Here is a 25,352-nt window from a genome sequence, read left to right as displayed (position 1 = left end):
TCAAATTTTACTCAATTACTCTATTTCTCAATACGGTAGGCTGCAACGTAGTCTACCGGAGATAAATACCAAAAGCTTAGCTGTTCATTTTGAATCCCTAGGACCAAAACAACGCCTGACCCAGTACAGGTGCATGATTGCTGAAGAAATCCTAATCCTACTGCTGAGTTAAATTAAGTAAACCAATGAGTTCTTTGGGGATTTAGACTACATGATCCCTAAGGTTCAATCGAATAGTAGTTTTATAACTTTATTCGGGCTCTTAATGCTCTAAAAAATAGTGGATGAAAACAATGGAGTGTTTAGAAAAATACCAATCGATGGAGACTGCAAAACAGTATTTGTTACAAATCGTGTGTGCGGTGTCATACAAGACAAAGTTTTAGAACTTTTTTTAAGGATTGTAACTTGAAAGTTTTTAAAACACGTGACCTCAAAAGGAGGTTTAAATATGTCAATCGATTCTATCTCCAGTGCCTAGAACAATGACTGGCTCGTAGTTTTCAATAAATACCTGTGGATTTAATTGCGTAATATTAACATAAGGAACTCTAGAAGCAGCTGGGTCTTTACCCATCCTTAGAAAGTGATGGAGCAGGAACTAGAAATCCCTTAAAAGGTCAGGACCAGTAACAAGGCTGAGTGAAGCTCACGAGTACTACCAGACAGACTTAAAGCACTGAACGAAAGAGAACGCAAAAACGCGCGAGAAAAACAAAACAAAGCAACAAAAACCAAGCGTAAGAGGAAAGACGTTTCTACGGTGGAGGTTGGCAGGAAGCCACCGCAGCTACCTCAGGTCAACCCTTCTCACCTCGGGCTGAGATCTGGGGTAACTATCACCAAAAACCCTCGGCTACAAACACCTCACTTTTAAAAGGTTCCTATCAATACTGATATGCCCACGCTCATCCCAGTTCCTTAGAAAGAGAAATCACAAGCGCTTAATTCAGGACCTAGCCTCCATTCCATTCAAATAACGCAGCCAATAGGAAAATCCTCCGCCCTGAGCAAAGGACTCAGGCGTTCCGACAGCCCCGGAGGCAGGTCCGCCTTGTGCAGCCGCCGTACAGCCCTCCTGTCGGCCTCCGGAACACCAGGAGCCCTCAGCCGGGAAGGACAACCTTCCTTCCCGGTCCCCGCCCTTCCAGGTTGGCCCCAGCCCCCGCCGCCCGGGAAGCCTGGACCACACCCGCTTCCCTCCGGTAGCCCGCCCGCCCCCGCCGCAGTTCGCGGGAGCGCTCTTCCTGGGGCAGCCGCAGGCCCAGGGCGCATGCGCACCGCCGAAGGGCGCCTCCCTGCCCGAATCTCGCGAAGTTACGTTACATTGGCCGCCGGTGACGGGTGGCCGCGCCGGGGGCGGGAGGGCGCCTGTGGTAGGACGGGAGGTCCGCCCGGCCGAGCGCGCCGCCCCAGTGCGCTGTGGGATACTGGCAGTCTCGAGCGTCTCCTCCCGGTCCCCAGCCCGCCCCTGGCCCGCACTCACAGAAACCGTCACACACCCCCTGCCTCCCCGCCTCCCTCTCCGCCTCCCCCTTCCCCCCTCGCGATAAGAAGACCCGGCGGCAGGAGAGGGGATGAAGATGGCGGACGCGAAGCAGAAGCGGAACGAGCAGCTGAAACGCTGGATCGGCTCCGAGACGGACCTCGAGCCGCCCGTGGTGAAGCGCCAGAAGACCAAGGTGAAGTTCGACGATGGCGCCGTCTTCCTGGCTGCCTGCTCCAGCGGCGACACGGACGAGGTCCTCAAGCTGCTGCACCGCGGCGCCGACATCAATTACGCCAATGTGGACGGACTCACTGCCCTGCACCAGGTCTGTGCGCCCCGTCGCCGCTTCCCTGACGCCGCGGGTCCTCGCCGGCCTCCCGCCGGGCCCGCCTCGGCTCCCGGCCTCCCGAGTCTGGGGGCGGCGGGAGACTCGCCGCTGCGGCTGAGGGGGCGGCTTCCCGCTTGGGAGGGAGGGAGAAAACTGGTGCCGGGAGGCTCCCGGCCGGAGGCCCCTTCAGGCCGGCGGCGGTGGAGGTGCGAACAGGGTGTTTCCGGGGCGGAGGGGAGAAGGGACTGGTCGGCTCGGGGCCCAGGGCCTTTTGTGGACATGTGTCTGGGGTTTGGGGTCGAGACGTGGAGGGGTGCAGTGAGCTTGTGTCTGGGCACCGACGTCAGTGATCCACTTGGAGGACGGGGGATGCTGGAGGAAACGACCAGCAAGGGACGTTAGGGACACTTGGACAGATGGATGTCTTTGGCTTGTATGTGGGCTTTGGATTTGTTGTAGTTTTTAGGACTTAATTACAAATAGTAATCATAGTAATCAGGAGCCCTAAGCCTAGTGCCCTGAGCGGACGATTTCCTGTTTTCTCCTTTATTACTCTTGGTCACTGGGGAGGGGGAAACGAGGTGTAATTAGCTGATTTGCGACGGCTGAAAGGGAGGGGATGGAAGTGGGAAGGGGAAAGGAGCGTTCAGAGGGCTTGCCCACCGTGGGACCGGGACGTTCTGGAGCGTCTCTTACTTGGAGGAGTTTGCCGCAGTGTCAGAGATCCTTGAGCCCCAACTCCTGGGGTGTGCACTGGGGTTCGGAAGAAAAGAGCAAGCACGGGGCACTCTTTCCAAAGCCGGTTACTAAGCTCTGATTTTTCTTTGGAGGGTTGAAAAAAGGAAAGCTGGTCAGAAACTTTCCTCAAAATGGATGCTTTGTGCATGTTAAAGTTTTATAGTAGTCTGATTGGGATCTCGCAATGTTAGCCAAATAAGGAGAAACTATTGGCAATCCAGAGATAATGTTGCTTTGCCTTTAACAGGCCAAAAGCAATGCAACCACGTAGAGTTCTGCATAAAAAGCAATTTTTAAGTGATGGTCAGTAGATGACAAGATGTAGACTCTTTCCGTTTTCTTAGTGGGCAACTTGGAATTACTAAAAAACGACTTTGCAGGAATAGTTTCCCTTTATAATGAAAAGACTCGTAAACTGTCTCAGAGTTACCTTGGTTATACGTGGAAGGTCTAACTTTATTTTGTTTAATACCTTAACAAAACTTGTTTGGGAAGTTGAAATTTAAGGCTTTGTGTTTTAGATATATTACCTTGCTGACTTTTTAAATGGGAGGTGTGTGTGTGGTGGCATTTTTCCTTTTACTGCTTCCTGTTTAGTGAATGATGACCGTTTTAAGTTTTATTTAATTGAATTCTCATATCAAACTTGGCTTTTAGCCTTTGTTTACAGAGTTGACTGGGTGAATTGAAATGACTGACAAATTGCAGGATAAATCTGGAATTCAGAATGTGGCACTCAGTAAAAATAGAGCATGGTCTGTAGCTGTTTATTACATTGACTTAGAGTCTCTATAGCAAGCTTTTTATTTGGCTGGGGTTTATTTTAAGGCATAGCGTAACTGCAGATTCTAAGAACATGATGTTGGGAATGAAAGAAACTTTTGGCAGTAAAAGTGATAATGAATCTTCAAATTTCAAGTGTAATTTACACATTTTATTATGGAATGGACTCTAAAAGACAGTTGCTGTATGCTTGAGGTCAGGATTCAGTTGGTTAGTAGTTTATTTAGATCAGTATGTTTTAACTGAATTTGTCAAATAGAAATTTTAAATTGTGGAGAAATCCAACTGTATTGGCTTGGAGGAAGAGGAACATTTCTATTACTTACATTAGTGTAATATTGGCTTAGGAGGAAGAGAAAATACACATAACAGGCTTCTTAAGGCTTTTTATCACCTCAATTTGGACATGTTGCAAGAATTATCAGACTTATTAAATGTCTTGATGAGTTGAATTCAGTAGTTCAGCATTATACAGGTGTAGTCTTTATTAGGTATTTTGTTTTAGCTGACAAGCTTAAGCATAAGTTTCCAAGTTTGTGGATAATCATTTGTGTAATATCTTTTTGTAATTTATTTTAAGTTATTCCTTAAGTCAGTAAGGCCAGTCTTTCAAACATCAAGCATTGAAAATTTTTGTTTTCTCCATTCTCATTTCTCAGCATCTTAAACATAGATGCTTATATTAAAAATGGAAGTAAAATATTAGATTAAGAAGTTATTTATTTGTGGAGTGTGACGTTCCAAAAACTTTTCCCTTGACAGTGAAATTTAGGCACTTGATTAAAACCAAAAAAAAAAAAAAAATGAATAGTCCAGAAGACTAACCAGTAATTAATTTTAGGTTTTATAATGTAAGTATATAAAACAAGCAGCAGTCAAGAGATTTCTTAAAGCTTAAAGTTTTGTTGATTCTTTTTAAAGTTTTACTTACCACCTTTCACTGTCTATTGTCCTGAATTGGCTGAAAATTGAACTCCTTGTCCTCACAGTCACAATGGGAAAAAGTACAACTTCTTAATCTGATGTTTTACTTCCATTTTTAATATAACCAAGTTATATTTAAAAGTTTATGTTAATTGCTTGAATGTGCTCTTTAGAAATTACAAAAGATACTCAATTTTCACCTATTATTTGTATGGAAATATGTCATCCATATAGGAGAAAGAGCAGTGTGGCTTGTCAAATTTCCTATCTTAGTCTCTAGAATAGCCCGCCTTCCCCCCCCCCCCCACTCTCCTATACCTAGAAGACAGTACTGAAAAGTACTGAAGTTATGATGTAAATTCTCATTTGCTGGAACTGAGGTCTAGAGTAGATCTGCATTTTAATCAGTGGGCAGTATCAGCTCCGATTACTCTCTGATCTGTATCTATATAGTTCAGTCTACTTATATTATAAAGATTTTAGGAGAATTAACAGTTTTCTGTGGAGTGCCTTATTGCTGGTTCTTACTGGTACTGGTGTCCTAAAATGCGGGACTGAAATTTCTTCCAGTAGTTTTGAGTTTAGCCTTTTGGTGTTACCTTAAAATCTTACTTTCTTTGTGCTAAGTTACTTCTAAATCAATTTTCCGTCTTGACGTCTTTGCAAAGTTCCAATCCCTCATTTCCATTTTTCTATTGTTGATGATGAAGTACTGATTTAAAATGAAATATTTTTCAATGTATTGTGATTTTGTATGTAAAATATATCTTTAAATAGTAATAAAGCAAATAGAAATCCACTCCCTTTGCAACTTCACGTATAAAACAATTACTGTGTTTAAATTTACCTTTGTGGTTTCTTCAAAATATTCTTATTATTCAAACATAGATTTTTATAATTGTAATTTAGTTTGATAATCTACTTTTATCACTTAACATTGGTTTAGATAGATGTATTTTTTCATATCTTTAGACTTTACCAGTATCCTTTTTTCAGTCTGAGTATTATTAATTCAGTTATTAGACAGTTCCACATCAATGTCAGGAATTTCAATCTGAAACAAAACTTAAATCTTTCTTCACCAAGCTGACTCTTCTCATTGATGCCTCTGTTTCTATTAATGATGTCATTAGTCTCTGGAGCAAGCTTTAAACATTTTAATTATTGTTTACTCCTTACTTTGTCTACATACATCCAATCAATCTTCTTCACAATTGCCTTTGCATCAGTTATTTTCCTTGCTGTTCTGATTATCAACCGAGTTCATACCTTCACTGTTTTTATCCCTAGAGTGTAGTAGTAGCTTACTTGCTTTCTCCACCTGTTCTCTTCCTGGTCACACCTAGCATTCACGATACTATCAGATTTATTTTTTAACAGTATCACTTAATGTCACTCCTCTCCTTAAATCCAGACTTAAAAGTGTTTCCCCATTTAGCTTATACCTGTTACATCTCCAGGGTATTATATCCTTTATTTTTAAATGTTTTAATTCCATGCCTATGGCCATGCTTTTCTGCAACTAGACTAGCCTCCCTCCCTTCATTGCCAATCAGAATCCTAGTCTTTAGGGTTCAACCTGGTTGCCAGGCAGTAGGGATCTTTTGTCCTTTGACTATGTCTAATTCTGTGGCACTGGAGAGAGACTCTCCTCTGGGGTACTCACTGTATCATGGGTTTGCCTCTCTGCTACTGTTAAAATGCTTCTTACTGAATAACGTTTGTTTTTGTCTTTCCTCGTTGATGGAGGACCCGCTTGTCCATATTTTTTTTTTACTTCCAGACCCTGACACATAGTAGGTACTCACTAAAGATTTATTGACTTGTATCTTTTACCTCCTAAGTTTTATAGCTGTTTGTATGTTGTAAGATAAATCCTCAAAACCTTCATATACAAATAATTAAGAGTATTCTTTCATGTTTATAAAGCAAATGAAAAACTTATTTGTGCATCTTCTTTGCAGGTTTTTTAAAATATCTTAAGATTATTAAAAATCCTTAATACTAACCTCCTTTCAATTTAAAAACCCTTAACTAGTTTAAGCCTTGATTAAGTGATAAAAAAACAGTTGAGTAATTAATTAATTTGCTGCTTTGTTCTAAGGGCTTGAACTAGGTCCTATTAGATCTATATTCTATGCTGTTATAATTTTAAAATAAAGTTTTATTTTTTAATGCAGACTTCCAGATAAATTTAGTATTAAATCCTTTTGCTCTTAAAATACAAATTTCATCAACTTGTGCACAAGCCATTTGAAGCTTCTTTGTAAAAATATGTCACTGCCCTCTTGTCAGTAAAAGGAATACTTCTGTGCAGTTTTTTCCTAAGTGCTTAACCTTCTCAGCCAAGCAGTTTCACTCAATGATAATCTGAAATGTAGCTCTTCTGAAAAGTATTCTAATAGGGCTACTTAAAGAATTTTCCAATCAAAAGGAAAAGAGACTTGAAGCAACTGATACTGAGTCTCTTGTTGGAGAATAGTGTAAATTGCTATATATAAGAAATCTGTTTAAAACTGAATATAGAGTTTATAATTGTTAACCTTTTTTTTTTCTTGGTGGGGATGATTGAGATTTTGGAAGAATCTATTGGATTACTTGTAAAATTAAAATCTGTTTAAAAAATATGCAGTATAAATTATTTTTCTACTTAATTTTCTTGTTAGAAAAGCTCTAACACTTCATGCTGATGACTCTTAAAACTTTTTGTTGAAATCATCCTGAGTCCATTAAAAGAAAAAAATCCTCCTAAATAAACAAAATTTACTAAACCTAAACTGATCCCTTTCTTCTTGCAAATAAATGGACGACTCTGGCCACATCTGGGCTATGCTAGTGGGCCCCACTGCCCACACTGCTGCTGTTAACGGTGCCTTTTCTGGGGCTGCTGCCTTTGTGCTTCCTCATCTGACTGAGTTTTGTGGTCTGACCGAAGTGTCCTAAGACCATCTTTCATGTGCTTCAGCTGTGTGATTGCAAGCAGTGACTGAGCATTTTCCAGTATAGCCAGGTAGAAGCACTAGACAGAGCAGAGAACTTTTTGATTTTCATCATTTGTTTGTTAACTGTATTTTACAGATACTGTTCACAAAAGAAAAGTTATTGTTTGTAAAAAGAATTCTAGTTAGATGATTTTTAAAAGATGACTATTAAGAAGCCTTATTGTGGGGGTGGGTGGTAATAACATTGTTTTGTTACTGCTATAACATGTTATTTCTTGATGGTTCTCGAAGTTGCTGTTTTCATTGTCTCTCTACCTACAAAAAAAGTCATTTTTACTCCACTTTTCTTTTGAAAGTTTATGGGGGTCCATAATCATTAAAAAGATGTTGAATATTGGCATTTCAGTATACCTCTTTGAAAGGTTGAAGATCCAGCAGTTATTTTGGGTTCTAAGTTGGGGGCGGACATGTAGTAACCATGACTTATCCACTGTTTCTATAGAGGAGTAGAAGTAGCTGGGGAATATTTGCTGAGGATTTTGTTCTATGTAAAACACTGTGGTAGGTGATCTTACAACCAGTATCTCATTTAATTCTCACAATGTCCCGTTTCACTTGCTCAAATTACGAAGATAATGAACGGCAGAGCTGGGTTTTATTGCAGGTCTGATTCCAAAATCCAAACTTAACACTATGTTAGATGTTTGCTTTTAAAGTCTGAAGAACATATTCTGAAGTCTTTCCGTCAGTGTGGCTGATGGTTAGTAGTAACAGAGGTTACCCTGTTAATCAGCAAAGAATCAAATGAACACAAGAACACGTCTTTGTCTATACATTTTCTTATTCTTTGTTTTAGCTAGCCAGCACTTCAGAGCTTCCTATGGTAATTGAAATGCAATAGTACTGTATCTAAATTAATTTCAGAATCTGTCCTAAATTTTAGGAACTGCCAAGATTGTTTTTGATTGACCATCTAAGTGCAGAATATTTTTGATCAAGTGCTTTGGGAAGTTGCAAAGGAAGTTACAACAGCAACAAAAACTCTTGTTTGTTTTTAGGACATGAGAGTTTAGTCTTTAAACATCTTCATTTCCTTTACCTAATAAGTTATATTATTGCTTTAGTCATTTGTATGTACTCATGTACCGTAAATGCTTTGTACACATACACTGAACTCTTAATGAAAGGAGGTAAATTGTAGTTAAACTCCTATCTGTGATAGTAAAAAAAAAAAGGAATGAAAACAATCTTTTGTTTATCACTACCATTTAGGTTAATCTCCTGCAGGTTAGTTTCTGTACAGTGATTATTAGTATTTACAATTAGGACTTGAGACATTACATGAAATTTGAATAAAGTTACCTGAACTAGTAAAACCAACTTTTTAATGTTAACCATGTTTAATTGGAAGTCTTTTGTTAGTAGGAATATCCAAGTTACACTAATGTTCTATTCCTTGAATCAGTTTGCAGAATTTGGCCAAACTATATTTCAGGTAACTTGGAAAAGGCAATAGAATTTTTTGCTTACTGTTGTTAGAGCACTTTGGCAGTGTGATTTCTTTGTTGCCCATCTAACATCAATTCCCAGAATTTTGCAGACCAGTAAAATGTTTAATTTTGATAGCTAAAAGGGAATAAGCTAATTTTTATTTTGCCATGTTAAGGCAGTAAAAACAACTTGATCACCTTCTACTGTCATCAACATTTCATAAAAAGAATATTTTAAAAACAACAAAAGGATAGAGTTTTGAAATAAAGGACAGTGGGGCCTCTTATCAGTCTATAAAATCATTGCTATATTGACAACACAAGTTCTTGATATTATTCTTTCATGCAAGGAGAGAGAGTAGTTTAGGGTGCTCTGTGTTCTGTTTTGGGTAGGATATAGTAAGCATAAAAGAATTTACCTGAAGAGATTGAGGAAATCAGTGAAAGCTTTCTTTGGGAACCACGAGTTTTATATTTTTATACTTCCACAAGCCTTTGCACATGTAATCTTCCTGTGGAATGGAGTTGGCGTTTTATTTATATTAAGGCACATCTCAGAGAAAAAAAACGTGTCTTGCCTGACAGCTGGAGCACACGATGATTCTCTTAACTGTTTGAGCCTGACTTTTGGCACTTAGACACTATCTGCTGTTGTTAGTATCTTATCTTCAGACAAAATAGTGAATTCCTTCAAGCAGGGACTTTGATTAATTTTTCTTTAAATCCCCTTTGGTATCTGCATTTTGTTTTAGCAGGGTGACAGTAAATGTTTGTTGGCTAGAAATATTTGAACACATTGTAGACTAATCTTGTGAAGAGCAGAGTTCATAGAAAACAAATTGATGACAATTTGTGTGGGTAAATATAACAGCTAACAAGTATTAAAAATTGCCTATAGCATCTTACCATGCTGATGGACAGTGATTGCAGTGAGGTAGGGGGAGACTTAATAATACGGGTAGATGTTGAAACCATAATGTTGCTCATGTGAAACCTTCATAAGATTGGTTATGTGATACCTTCATAAGGTATCAGTGATACCTTAGTTTTAAAAAAATTTTCTAATGAAAAGCTTATGCCAATAACTTTTATAATACTTAAAATGTAAACATAGTCATTATTAGAGCAAAAATTTTAGTTTTTTGAAATGGAATATATTTTTACTGTTTATTTTGAAATTGATTGTATTCCTGATTACCAATACAAGTAGAATTTTGTTCAGTTTATGTAACATACTTAAAAATGAATTTCTTTAAACAAATCATTAGGTGTTGATTTAGAAAAGGAATCCCTAGCATACTGGTTGGTGTTGGAAGCTGATTCATACTTTATAACCTTCTTAATCACACTTTTTTCTAAGTAACACTTGCACTCTGAAGCCCTGTATGTCAGTATCTTTTTTTTTTACCTTACTAGTATTGGTTGTTTATCTGTTCATTGTTGTGCTGGCAATCCATGAAAAGACAAACTTGAGCTCTGTGTTATTGCCCTAAGTGTGCTTGCTTGATTCAATCGCTCTTTCATGGGTGGGGACATTCCACATTGTCATGTGTTAGGTAAGCATTTCTGAAATGACACTCAGTAGAAACCATGGAAAGAAATGAAGGCATTCCTCAGCTGTCACCTTTTCAGTTATCTGTTTAAATGCCTTACATGCATTGAGAGAGATTCTGCAGTGACAGCTTCTCATTTAATAATAAGTGTTACTTTATTAACTCATATTTGAGCTGAAATTAAAATTTTTTGTTTAACATGCTCTCTAACAAAAATATCAAGATTGTAGAAAGCTTGTGTCATTTTTTTGAATACTTGCATAGTGCAAAGGAGAAATTTCGTGAGATGTGAATTGATATTCTTTTAGAAGTTAACCATGTGGGAAAGTGTATTCTCCTGGATTAACTGTTAAAACACAGGTGTGCGTGCGCATGCACACACCGCAACTACCTTTACTTTGTAGTAGTGAACACACTAAAGTATATACATTTTAATAGTCTTCAGAATTATTTTTGGTGGTTATAAATTTATTCCAGTATTTATACTTCTGCTTGAAGCATTTCTGGAACTCTTCTTTTGGAGCTTCAGCTTCTGGACATTATGAATATGCTCAGTATTAAGGGGTTTTCTGTTCTTTTTCTTTCAGGAGAGTTTTTTCATTTTTGAAAATCATAGTCATTTGGAGACATGTTCAGTGAATAAAGTAGATCATGGATGATCATGGTTAATAAATATCTACTTAGATGCTATTTTCTGATATTATTGGAAACATCATAAAGATGGATTTCAGTGAACTCTGCATTATTTATGCTTGAGTATGCTTCAGAAATTCTTTAAAATTAACCTTGTGTATTCATTTGTGTTACAGATTTTGCGTGAAACAAGTCAGCATCATAATAGTTTGTGATTTGAACATGGTGTTTTTCTGGATATTTGTGTTTTCCACAAAAGATTTTGATGCTGTTGTTGCCAGATGTTGACACTGTATTCCATTAAGAGCTGTTATTTTTCTCAAGGATATGTTAATTTGTACAGTTTTTCTTAAAAGATTAGAACACATGAGATGTTCGGCCATTTCTGTATCCTTTCCAAGTACGTGGAACAATATGCATAAAAACTGTGCCTAGTGTTCAGATTTTCCTTTCGAATGTTTATTGCCACTTAACTCAGTTGTCATTTTTTACAGTAAAATGTCTTTAAATTTCTGATCTTTTCAGTGTTTTTACTTATTTTGTGATATACATGAAAATGCTTTAAGTAATTAAGTCTTGAATGCCTTCTACTCTTGCTTTTTGTCTTCCCTGGCTCCTTTTTATTTTAAACATGGCTTACTTTTAAGTTTCCTTATTTGTTGTGTATGTATCATATTCCAAATAAAAATTTAAGAGTATTTAAATAATTAAAAATCATAGAGCAGTATAAAAAAAGAAATTAAATGCTATCCAAATTTTTAGACCTGGTGATATCCCCTTTTAAAACTTTGGTAAACTCCATTTTTTCCATGTCTGTCCATTGTATAATTTCCTGTAAATGAAATTATACTTAATTTTCTGGTTTATAACTCACTTTTTAAGTGAAATACTTGTATGTTAATGAATATTGATACACATTTTCTTTTTTAATGACTCCTAGCATTCCACTGTGTGTGTGTGTGTGTGTGTGTGTGTGTACACATACGTACATCCCAAAGTATTATTTTCCCAGTTGTCTGATGATAAATAAAATTAGTAGTACATTTCCAAGTTCCCATGGTATAGTGTATATTATACTAAATACATCTTTGCTCATTTCTGACGTTGTATTATTAGGACTGCTTTTTAAAAATTTCACCTGCAGTTTTATATGTTTTGCTCAAAATAACATGTTTTAATGTTTGTTTATGCAAAAGACAGTTTCAGTAAGTCTCTAGTAATAGCTAATACAGAATAGTAACCTTGAAAGTACTGCTGACACATGTCTGTCACATTCATAATATGTCATCTTCCTTCTCTAAGTCACCCATAGGAAAATCTTTTATTACTTTATTACTCTTTGTGTGTGAGTAAAACCAAACAGTATTTTTATTTTACAGATAAATGATACTGCTAGTCATTTAAATAAGTGATTAACTCATTCGTACAACAGATACATCCGTCATTATTTACCATATGCCTGGGACTGTACTAATCTCTAAAAGAGATATGGGGTGAGATGAAAGTTTTTATTAGCAGGATTTAATTTGGAATGTCATGGAAGACATCCCTGAAGAAGCTATGTTCAAGTTTTATGTAACTTAATAGATGCCTTGACCCTTTTATGATCCTGCTCCCTCCTTGTCTTCTGAATGCCCCTGTTCAGTTTCCCTTTCTGATATTTTCTTTCCCCTATCATTCATTCCTATAGAATTTTTCTTTGTATATAATCTGCTCTCCTTATGTAATCCATATCTTATTTATGACTTCATCAGTCATCATTTGCTAAACTAAAATCCCAAGGTCATCTTCTGTTTTTCCCTTTACTTCATACATACAGTTAATATGTCCCATCACATGCACATCTGAAAAGAAATATTTGTGTCCCAAATCCATACTAGCTTTAAATATTTATTTGATAGAATTGAAGGCCTACTTTGTGCCATACACTGTTAGATGCTGGGAGGATGTATTTTTTTTTAAGCAGATAGCAACACTATTTTCATGAAGTGTCCAGTAAGAGAAGTTACTTCATCATCAGGGAAATGCATATCAAAGCTATAATAACATCACACCCAGTAGAATGGCTATAATAAGAACAGTTAATAACAAGTATTGCCTAAGGTATGGAGAAATTAAAACCCCCATACACTGCTGGTGGTAATGTGAAATGGTGCAACTACTTTCAGAACAGTCTGGCAGTTCCTAAAAAGGTTAAACATAGATTTACCATGTAACCCAGCAGTTATACTCCTAGGTATATACCCAAGAGAACTGAAAACTTTATGTCCAGACAAAAATGTGTGATGTTTATAGGAGCATTATTCATAATAGTCAAAAAGTGGGAACAACACAAATGTTTATCAGCAGACGAATGGATAAATAAAATGTATATTTCATTACTGCAATCAGTGGAATATTATTCCCGACAAAAAGAAACCGAGTACTGGTACTTGTTACAACACTGATGAATCTTAAAGACATTATGAAGGAAGCCAGACATGAAAGATCACATACTGTATGTTTCATTTATATGAAATATGTGGAATAGGCAATCTATAAAGAACCAAGATAGCATAATGTTTGCCAAAGCCTTGACGTATTGAGGGGAAATGGGGAGCGACTGCTAACGGGTATAACATTTCTTTTTGGGTGATTAAAAATATTCTAAAATTGGTTGTGGTAATGATTACACAACTCTGAATATACTAAAACCCTTTTAATTGTACACTTGAAATGGGTTATTGTATGAGGTTTGAATTATATCTTAATTAAAGAATGAAATTATGTATTTGTCAGTTCTCACTAAAAGTTAAGGCACTGGCAGAGGCTATAATCTGTAATTATCTTCTGCCAGTTCCCCAACCCCAGCCTGGGCTTGGTGTTCGTTGCTGTAGTTATGACAGCAAAGAGAGCCAGACATTGTCCCGGCCCTAAGACAGCTTGCAGAGTATTAAGGTATATAGGTAATACACACAAATTACACATTTTTGTCATATGTGCTGCTATATAATGGTAGTAGTACAGAGTGCTAGAAAAGTTCATAAAGTCACATCTCATAGATTTGGGGAGGGGGATAGCCTTCCTGGGGAAAGCTGATGTTTGAGATGCTGATTGATAAGCAAAGGTTGTGAGGGAGGGAAAGGTATGGAAAACTGTCAGAGAGGGAATAGCATGTGCAAAGAACTGGAGTTAAACAGAAGTGCTGATCGTATTTTCTGTTTAAGAAAAATCACTGGCTGCAATGTAGAGAATGTACTGAAAAGAGGGCAAAACTGGAGGCAGGGAGAATAGGAAGTTGAAAAGACTAAGAAAGATGAACTAGTTTAGAGTTAGTGGAGTTGGAAAGTAATAGATGAACTCGAGAAATTTAAGCAATGGGCAGGAATTGGAAGTCATAGGCTTGAGGGAATAGTTGTCAAAGATGTGCAGGAACTTGGTTTCTGTTTTTGACAACTAGGTGAATGGAGGTGCTTTTCACACCATGTACCCATTCAGTAAGAACCGTGTGCTTACTATTAGGTCAGGAGCAAAGTATATTTGAGTAATATTGGGGGAGACAGGCAAGAAGCAAGAAATTACAATTAAATATAAAATGTTTGGTAAAGGATATACAGTATGTTGAGCCAGCATGGTGGAAGGGTGGCCTAACAATAAAGAATAAATTAAAATCTTGGTTTGGAGTTTTGTTTTCTGTTTTTTGTTTTGTCTCAGACTTAGCCTGTTTTCTTAGGTCTTGCTGGTTCTCTGTAAGTATGCATACAAAATAGAAAACAATTTAGGAGATTACAGAAAAACCGCACAATAAGGATTCAAGGTTAGATTTATTTTAGGGTGTAGGGGAACTGTCTAAAAATACATGTAAAATTTTGTGTTAGTTTTTCTGTGCCTTTCCAGTTAAGGAAAGTTAAGAACTTATAAGTAAAGCCAAACTTACTTTCATGATACTGTGGAGGATGGTAGAGTATGTGTTTTTAGGGGCCTGAGGAGGGTGGAGCACAGAACTGTTGGAGAGCAATAAGAGTGGTAGTAATAACAATCTAGAAGTCTTTATTGCTTGAAATAATGCACTATGAAAATAAGGTCATAGGTTAAAATGAGAGGTGAGAGTACATTTCCTCAGAGCATGTTAGATTTTGCTAAGACTTGTACAATTAAAGAATTCATTCAACAATCTCTAAAGCCCTCAGTTTCTAAATTTACTAAGTGGTGCTTTTAGGGAAAATAAAGATAAAATAGTAGTTATAGATAAGTTGGTACCTTGATAATATTTTTTCTTTTACCTAACATATTTTAATATTTTTCTTTTTTGCTCAGAATATTACTAGAATATTGAGTATTTGTGACTTTTTTGCATTTCAGTGTTTATTAAAGTACATGGTAAGAAAAGTGCCATTTGTATAAAAAGATTGTGTTGGCTGGTTTGGCCTTGATGTCAGGCAAACAGTGGTTACCCCAGAGAAGATATATAGTACATTTTTAGTCATTTCATCTTTGAATCTTTTACAAGCAGAAAAAAAATGATGAAGAGGAATCTGAATTGGAGAAAAATGCCTAAATGGCTACTTCCACTAATGTATTAAGGATTAATTGTAGACCTTGAGATACTTAATGAGTTTTAGTTTGCTACTCTTTGGCTACGCAAGGAAGCTGTTTGATGGTTAAGTATTTATTTCTGTATTATGCCTGCCTTTTCTCTGAGCCTTTTATTTCTTAAGGAAAGAATCATTGGCAGTGTGATGAATACCTTGGGAAAATGAATTAGGGGTTTGTTAGATGGATCTTGAAGCTTTGGCAAGTAAATTACAGAAAGTTCGGAGAAAAGATGAGCATAATCCCCAAAAAAGCAGATAGTTTTTAAGAATATAGGATTTTAAAAGATAAATCTGGATTTCAGAATTTTAAACAGTATTCACTAGGAGAGATGTAGAGATCTCGAAAAGCAATTTCTATATAATAAGCTCTTGTGTCCTGTTTTATTTTAATATGAAAAGGATCTAATGATGAATATCTTCTTTAAGAATGAATGCAAAAAAGGCCACAAATTTTTAAGACTAAAATCAAGAATGTTGAAGCCCCGAATCATATAAATTTCGTGAAAATGTTTTTGAAGACTGAAAAGAGGGCATTTAAGAGTTGTAAACTGGAGCAATAGGAAGAAGTAATAACTGATGAAACAGACATTAGTTTACATGTACATTTGTTTATAATGGTCTCTAACTGGCAAAATTTAATGTTCATTATTAAACAGATAATTTTAGAAGAAATTGTGTTGATCACTAGATGCCGAGCTTTCTGAAAACAAGCTATGTTGACCTATCTTCCTTTTTTGACAAAGTTGGTAAATTTAAATGAAGGAAATGTTGCAAACTGAGTATAGGTTGATTTTTAGTAAAGCACTTGGATGACAGGTTGGTAGAGATCATCTTGGACAGACATGAGAAAAAAGTTACTGAAAGGTAAACAGCAAGCCCAGTGTCTGACAACAATATAATAATTTTGAAAAACATACTAATGAAATGTAAAGCTATATCAGTATTTAGCTTAGATTTTTAAAAAATCTATCACTCTATACTGTGAGATCACATCAGATTTGTCTACTGTTGTAGGAGATGATACCAATTTCAGTTTTTGATTACCCACCAGGGGAGTGCTTTGTGTATCAAAGTTCTACAGAGAAAAACAAACTTATATTCCAGTCCTTATTCTAGAATTGTTAACAAATTTATACATAGTTACACGCACAGTTACAGGTTTTTCATATGTCCCAAGCTGCCCCCCAGACCATCAGCTGAACTATTATATTTTGAACCCTTTGAAAAAAAGCACCAATTTTCAAAGCCATATGGATTAGACCAACCACTAGAAGGAAAATGGTAGAGAGACCTCTTGCACATATTAGTTAGGATTTTTTGTTTTATGTAAGAAAAGCGCATTTGAAACTAGCCTAAATAAAGTAATTCACTGCTATGGTATAGAGATATGTCATCAAATCTGGGCTTCCAGAATGAATTACAACCAGAACTGTATGCAACCCCAGAAGTCTCCTTAAGTTTCTCATCACTGTTTCTAACAAATCAACTTTATTCTTTTTTATTAAAAAAACTAGATTTCTTGTTTTCCTTGTTCAAAAGGCAAAATATAAGGCTACCAGCCATTTCAGAGTTTATATTCTAGTCTACATATGTGGAGAGACTGATCTCCTTCTGAGTTCTAATACCAGATTCTTGGAAAGGTACCATCTGATCCACCTTAGGTTTTTCATTTCTCATCTTAGGTCATCAATAGTGGCTGGTGGGACTGAGTCCCTCTGAACAGATTTACCTATTCTAACTATAACCCTAACTGTAGTATATTTGAGGATATGAGGGAGACATATAGTTGAAATTAATAAGCAAGGTCAGAAAGGTACAAATATTAATTGTGTAAATATAATTATAAAAATCAAAAAACATAAACAAATGTTAAGTCAGTTTCAGACTTTCTGGTTTCAGGACCCCCTTCATACTCTTAAAACTTGAGGACATACTACACCAGTAAGTACAAGTATAATGAGAAATCTGAATCATAGATGGATTATATCAATGTCAGTATCCTAGTTATTATATTAAGCTACATTTTGGCCACAATTTTGCCATTGAGAGTGTTTTCCCTCATGAACTGCTTTTGGGCTTCTGGACCCGATTCCAGTGCATATGCAGGGGGTAAGGGGTCTTCCCATGCACAATATCAAGCAATTCTCGGACACCAGCAGGGTGTCTGAGAACTAACTCAATTCTGACACTATCTGCCTGGAGACAGCAACCAGTTCCCCAGGTTAAGGGCTCTGTCCTACAAGACTGTCCTCCACCCCCAACTCCAGATACCAGTCGCAAGCCCCAGGCAGTTCCCTGTGCTTCTGACCTCCCAGCTACAGATTGGACGGTCCAAGGACCTCCCCCTTAGGGTCGATTTAATGGCTCACCAAAACTCAGGAAAACACTTAGCTTTACCAGTTTAATAAAGGATACAAGTTAATAGCCAAATGAAGAGATACATAGGGCAAGATCCCATGCTTTTATCCTCATGGAGCTTGGACCCTGGTGTGGTGGCTTGTGGAATCTCTTCCTGACTTTAAAAGATGGTTGCAGGAAGAGGAAGATAGGCTCTTCTCAGGGTTTTTTGAGGGCTTCATTGAATAGTCATGATTGACTGAATCATTGGCCATTGGCTGATTCAGTTTTTGCCCCGCCCTTGGGTGGGGCCACAGTCTCATTAACTTGACAAGACACCCATTTCCCCTTGATGGCTCTTAAGTGTTTTCAGGAACTGTGGGTGAAGACCACATATACCTGGAAAATATATTTATTTGGCCATCTGAATGACCAAACATGTATTTCGTATAACTCATTATATTGCAGAGAGAAACTGGGCAACATAGTGTCTCTGATAATACTTACAATTGCTTGTGAATCTAGTTATCTCAATAAAAAATATTTTAAAATTCTATTAGTATAATGTAAAAAAAATTGAGAAACCTAAAGAGCTTTACGTTTTTGTTGGTTGTCTCAGTATTTACTGTATTAGAAAAGAAAGCTCATAAAATGTTTATATATTTACTAATTCATATTGCCAACATTAATAAATGTTTATGGAAAATAATCTTAACAAACAAATTTAATAAAAAGAGTGGCATTGTTTTATATTTTGCAGATTTCTTCATTGTCTTGCTTACAGTAGACTAATAGATTCTTATACTGTTTTTGCATTTAGTCTATTGTGAGGTCACATAGCCTCTGAAAAACTTCCACAATATACTTCTGTAGAGGATGAGAATATGAACCCATGGACATTCTGACATGGTTTCAGAGAACCACTGAGCTAAATAAATGAGGAGATATACCATGTTCATGGTTTGAAAGACTGAATATATTTTAAAGATGTTGATTCTTCTCAAGCCACTCACAGATTCAACACAAGCTAGCCCAAATCTGAGTTAATGTGTTTATTGTGTTTGCGTATGTGTCTATGTGTGAAAAATGACAAAATGGTATGTGTATGTGTGTAAAAAGTAGGCATAGATAGCCAAGTCAGTCTTTAAGAAGAAAATGGTGAGAAGACTAACTTACTCTAATAAATAAATGGAACTTGGTGAACCTATCCATGTGGGAAAAGTTAATCTTGACAACCTGTTGTTTTACACTATACACAAAAATCAATTCCAAATGGGCTGTAAGTCTAAATGTGAAATATATAATAGAAATTTGCGAAATAATATATGAGAATCTGTTTATAAGTTTGGGGTAGGGAAGTTTATGTTTAAACAGAGCACAAAAATCAGTACTCATAGAAGAAAAGACTGATTAGTTGGACCACATTAAAATGAAGACTTCTTGTTCCTGTAAAGATAACATTAAGAGAAACAAGCTTCAGAATGGGAAGATACTTCTCTTAAAATTGACCTGAAGATTATATTTAGTGGGGGGTGTTGGGAGGAAGATATGAAAAGAGACTACATATCAGTAAGAAAAAAAATACACAATAGAGCACATCACAAAAGATATTCAAATGGTAGTAAACTGATAAAAAGTCATTCAGTATACCTCATCAGAGAAATGCAAATTAAGACTAAAATAAGGTGTCAGTATATAGCCCCCAGAATGGCTAAAATTAAAAAGAGGCAGTACTGAATGTTGTGAAGGATGTGGAGAAACTAGGATTCTCATGCACTGATGGCATAAGGAGTATGTGAGATTTCAAATCTATTCAGATACATTAAAAAATTTGTCCCTCTTGCTGGGCTTGACATATATAATATGGAAACATTTACTCTGTAGCTTAATACACATTTTAAAGCTAAAATTTCACAGCAGACTGATGAGGGTCCCTGTTAAATTGATTCATTATGTAAATTTTAGAATTTATACTTAACAGGTTGCAGAGATTCTCTTACACTGATCAGCTTGTTAACTATCAGTTATCAGTGTTTCATAGTGCTTGTATGTGCCAGACTTGGTGTAATGAGCTGGAGAATACAGAGATTTACAAAACAGGACAAAACTGCTTTCATTAATCAAATAATGCAAGTTGTGTTAAGTACTTTGAAGGAAAGGTTAAAAGTATATGTCAAGTACATTTGAATAAAAATAAATAACAAAATATTATGAGAGAGCAAAAAGTTTGGGGAGTTTGGATAGGGTCTCTGTGGAAGTGATTGAACCAAGAACTGAAGAGTGAACAGATGTAAGTTGGTAAAGAGTTGTAGAGGGTGGAGAGAGAGAGATTCTTGGTGGTTGAAAGTGGAAAAATAGGATCTGGCCAAAGGAAACGATATATGAAAGCCCTTCATAGGAAGGAGGGAGAGAACAAGGCTCAATGGAAGAACCAGAAGAGATGTGACTAGAGAGTGGGTCAGGGTGAGAATGCTGCGACTTGCAGGTATTAGAGAGGTGGGTAGGGGCCAATCTAGGAGGACCCAGGAAGCCCTGTGTAGTCCATTCATACTAAAAGCTCTAGAAATGAAGACTTTTAATTATCTTAACATAATCAGATTTGCATTTGAAAGAAACTACTGCAGCCTGTAGCAAAGATCCAGGTATGGGAAAGGGGAGGAAGAGGGAATTCTACGAAGCTATCAGTTCCCAGTAGTTAAGACAAGAGATCTTTTCTTCGATGGCTCTTCAATTGAACACTGGTATTTTTGCAAGATGTCAAAAGGCATGCAAAGGTGGGAAAAAAAGAATTCTATGGTTAATATGTTTAAGAGATGATCATAAAACAAGCACAATCTTTAAAATATGCTGAAGGGATCAGGTGGAGAAAGAGCTGAACCCAAGTGATGGAAGTGGAATCGGGGTATTGGGCCTGAAAGTGGTTTGATTTTAGGAAATAGAAAAAGTCTGCAGAGAAAGGTTAGGTGGCTAGAGTGTGACAAGCCTGGAAGTATAATTTGATATATAAATTGGTAAGGAATTTGTAACAATAGACTGAACTAAAGTTTTCTATAGAATTAATTTGATAGTTATAGAAAACAGGTTGGGACACAGCAGTTGGGAAGCCATTTCCGTGATTCAGTGCAGAGATGAAAATACTTCCCATCTCCCTTTGATATTATTTGATTCTATAAATTTCCTGTTCACTGAAAGAGTTGTTTTTTGGAACACTGGTTTTCATTTCGATCTTTAAAATTCTGTGCTTAAGTTAGAAAGTGATTTGTATTTGAAGCTATAAGAAATTAGGAATTGATGCTTTTTTCTGCTTTCCCTTTTCAAGTCAGTAATATTAACTTTGTTAGCCACTAGCTACAGTCTGTGTTTTAATACTGTTCTGTATGCTTAATGCTAAATTGATAAGTTTTTAATTATTTGAACTGTTAGTATTTGTACCATGATTAACCCTTGAAATTGTATGGGTATTTCAGAATTTAAATTCTAGTAGTACATTAATTTTTTCAGAAGTGAAATTCATAGTAGAATAAGCTAGATTTAAACCATTTAAATTTTATGTAGTTCTTACAAAATTGTCAGTTTTTTTTTTAAGAACTAAATAATTCATGGACATTATATTTTGAAATATACTTTTAAGGTTCATTTTGCGTAGACGTCATAGTTATGATATCCCATTCTGTTTGAGTTGGGTCTTTTCAACAAATTCACATAGGCTCTTTTCTCATCCAGTAAACGACTATCTTTACGTCTACCCAAATGATAAATATGATTTGTTGTCAGATCACAAAAATGATTTCCTTCCCCTTCTTATTGTATGTGGCACTAAAGAGAGGATATGGTTAGGGTGTAGAACTTTTAGTTTATAACAGGTTCTTCTAACAAGTGTAGGAATTACTATCTCTGCATCTTCAGAGGGATCTATTTCATTGTAATAATAAATAGTAAACACTACAGTGTTTATTGTAACAGACACCTTTTTAGGTGGTTTTATTGTCTCACACAGTCGAGGTAAATATTTTTATTCTTACTATTCCATTTTACCAGTGCAGAAAAAGAGGTACAGTTGTGACTGCAAGGTGACATGAAAGGTTATAAATTGCACAACTGAGCAGTTTGACTCAACCCTGTTCTCTTACTTAGTAGTCCAGAGGCGTAATAGTGTAGTATAGTGCCTCTAGACTGCTTGAATCACCAGATTACATCCTTGTGGTATCCTCAGGAATCCCTTGGGCTAAGTTATAGGACAGTAGTCCAGAGCCTGTCTGGTGGATCAGTTATCTCCTAAAGCTGTACCAATGGGGTGTTCCAAGAAACTTCCTACATAAAATTAGGGAACATCAAGGTTTAATGTTTGCCAGCTAATATAGTTCTACTCTCCTAGGCTTGCTGTTCATGATCTGAAGTGCTATTGGACAAGAAATGTAGTACCCTGTTGGGTATGGGTAATTTCTATTACCAGCCCTTGATTTTAAATACCTTTAGCTGAAAAATATTATCTGTACATATAATGATGAAAGTATAACATAGAACAAGCAGGTCACAGGTCTCATGTTAGTATTTTATATTTCTATTAAGTTCTTTAAATGTTCCTTTTGTGAGAAGATATTGTGTAAAAGCTTATTAAATACTTCTGTTTCATTTTCAATTTACATATATGGAATCATATACCTGCTTTTCTTCTAACTTCTGCCCTTATATTAAGTAATATTTTCCATGACTTAAAGCTTGTTTGTTTTTATAGAATAATCTGATTCCAAGTTTAGAACTACGTTTTACTGGACTGTGGATGACAGGGAGATAAAAAACAAAAAGACTACAAGAAAAGCAGTTCTAGTCTCAGTAGAAATTGAAAGGCAATTTTTTTTCTATTATTAACTCCTCTCTTCCTATTTTGGAATAAAACTAGAACCTAGTTTAGTTATGGTAGTTATCATAAATAGCATAGTAGTGCAAGCAGTGTCCTCTTTGAAGAGCTGACATAACTAAATGCAGTGCTTTGGATCCTCACCCTGCTTTAAATAGAAATGAGTTTTCAGGAAAGATTCTACTCTTTAATTACTTTGCAAGACACTGATATTTAACACTGTTTAAAGAAAACCTTATATAGGAAAAATGGATGTGAGTTAGTAGCCTAATTAGACATTTCCAGTCCCAAACAACAACCCATTTATTTATATGAAGATGTCTTCTGTTCTTTCAGAAATTTACCATAGCTGGCAATCTGATTGCTCCTTGGGCTAATAATAGACATAAGTTCATTTAAAATACTGTGAACCCTTCCTGACTTACCTACCACAAAATAGAACAATATTCCACTTTTTAAAGAAAATATGTTTATTTTTATGTACAGTAATTAGGAAAAAAGAAGGGGGAAAAATGGTCATAGTCCCTTTACTCTATGTTGATATATTGGTATATTTACTTGCAGTCCCTCTACCTTGCATAGGTGTGTGTCTGTGTTTGTGCATACTTCTTATATACTTGTGCTTGTAATAGACAGTGTTTTATTCCACTTACTATATGGCTAATTTTTCTTAACTTTTGCCATTGAATATTCATTTGGATGTTTACAATTTTCTTAGCTATTCCAATTCTGTTTCTAGGTTTTCACTCACTCACTCATTTATTCATTCTACCTGCAAATATTTATTGTGTACTTGCTCTGGTACTCATATTTTGATGAGCATTTTAATGTATAGGAATTTTTTTTTTCAGTGAAAGTAGAACAATTTCTTTAGCATAGATTCTCATAATGGAATCTTCTGGGTCAAAATGAAGGGATAGTTTAAGCTGCTTATTATAAAGCATTACCAAATTGTTCCCAAAGGGTTGCACTAGTCCAATTGTTCACTTGAAGAGGGAGTCTTGTTTTACTCTAGCCTCACATGTACTATACACATATCCTCAGCCCCTTTCAATTGATTATAGAGATAGGGATAGTTTTTAGCATCTAAATATGTTACAAGTAAATTATATAAATTTTAAAAAATATATCTAATGAAATCTGTTGCATAATTTAGTGGGTTTCTTCTGCAGAAAGTGATTCAAAATTATAATTAAAATACATGCACAACAACACAGAGAAGACAGTAGTGATTCTACAGCATCTTATTACGCTGATGGACAGTGACTGTAATGGGGTTTGTGGGGGGGACTTGGTGAAGGGGAGAGTCGAGTAAACATAATATTCCTCATGTAATTGTAGATTAATGATACCTAAATAAAAAAAAATTAAAAAATACATGCACAAGAATTAAGAATGAAACAAAAATTAAGCAAACATACCAAAATATGTTTTATTGGAAAGGTAGTTATAATACCAAATAACAAATAATGAGTCAAATTTACTCCCTGTAAGTAGAGGGAAGGTAACTGGAAGGAACACTGGTTCTGTTTTGGGTTTAAATCTTCCCTGTGCCATTTATTAGCTCTCTGTACTTACATAACCCCTCTGAGCTTGTTTCTCCTTTTGAAATGTGAGTGATGTAAGCCTGGAAGATTATTGCCAGGAAAGGCAGGGAAGAAGATTTGGAATACACAGGTACTGTATGCTCCCCTTTAGGAAAAAAGAAAAGTTACTACAATAGGTATTTGAATAACTTTTCTTTATGTAGCTGTCAATTATTTTTGGTGATGTATGTTATTAAGCACTAGTTGTGCTATCTTTAGATTAGCAGTCTTTTCCATTTTATTTTGCTAGAATGTTTACACAGAATTTTGCAGAGTGGCCTGTAAAAAAATGTTTGAAGGCTTTTAAGTATAACAAGCGAGAAAATAATAGCTAGAGTAAAACATGAATAGAATTAGTGAAGAAAGATTATTTTACTAATGTGGCAGCTGGAAGAAAGATTACTCAGGTCATCTCTGAATTGAATTACAGTATAATGTGTTAAAGTAGATATTTCAAACATTAATTTTGCTATTTTAATATTTGAAAGTGTTTTTATATTTGTATTTAAACGTGTGTGGTCTTGGTATTCACTTCAGGAGAGAAGGTACTTGAGTGTGTCTTAAAAATTCAAAAGTAGTTCTTTTCTCACCTGCATTTTGCTTTACTTTTAAACCACACATACTTTTGTTTGGCACTTGTAAGCATCTAGAGCTGATGCCTTTCAAAAAGTTGGATATGGAGCGAGTGAAATCTGTAGATATTTTCAAGTTTATTAAATAGCCAGTTGCTTACTAAATGTTCTCAGGTGGTGTGAGAATAGAATGCTACTGAAGTGTAGAGGGAAGAACATCTACCACTGCACTGAGCTGCTTCATCTCTTGAGTTCTTTCCCCTTCAGTCTGTTAAGGAGAACACTTTAGCGGGGCTCTTGGGGGATGAAGTGAGGTGGTGTATGTGAGAGGATCTAGCACAGCCTTTCCCATCAAAGCTTGTTATTTGAGTAACTACTCTGTTTCAGACCTTTTGTTAGGTGTTAGGACACAAACAGAAATCATCTGCCTTTGAGTTTATATTTTACTTGAGAATACAAAATGAATGTATCAAATTAGTTCTATCATTTACAACATTTTCTCTGTTTAATTAAGCACTACGTATAAATGGCATTTTATTCTACTT

At 36.1% G+C, this 25,352-nt stretch overlaps 1 protein-coding gene across 7 annotated transcripts in view; it reads left to right on the top strand.

Moving 5' to 3' along the window:
- Positions 1-1,342: 1,342 nt before the first annotated feature.
- PPP1R12A (protein phosphatase 1 regulatory subunit 12A) overlaps positions 1,343-25,352 on the top strand; it is a 133,506-nt gene continuing 109,496 nt past the window's right edge. For all 7 annotated transcript variants that reach the window (XM_036912325.2, XM_036912322.2, XM_036912323.2 and 4 more), the window contains exon 1: positions 1,343-1,814. In XM_036912325.2, coding sequence (XP_036768220.2) covers positions 1,578-1,814 — 237 coding nt within the window. In that variant the 5' untranslated portion in view covers positions 1,343-1,577. The remainder of the gene's footprint in view (positions 1,815-25,352) is intronic.

Source organism: Manis pentadactyla, chromosome 10 (genome assembly GCF_030020395.1).
Source record: "Manis pentadactyla isolate mManPen7 chromosome 10, mManPen7.hap1, whole genome shotgun sequence".
Lineage (NCBI taxonomy): Eukaryota > Metazoa > Chordata > Mammalia > Pholidota > Manidae > Manis > Manis pentadactyla.
Note: the sequence above shows the minus strand (reverse complement) of the source record. Positions and strands in the feature narration are given on the sequence as shown.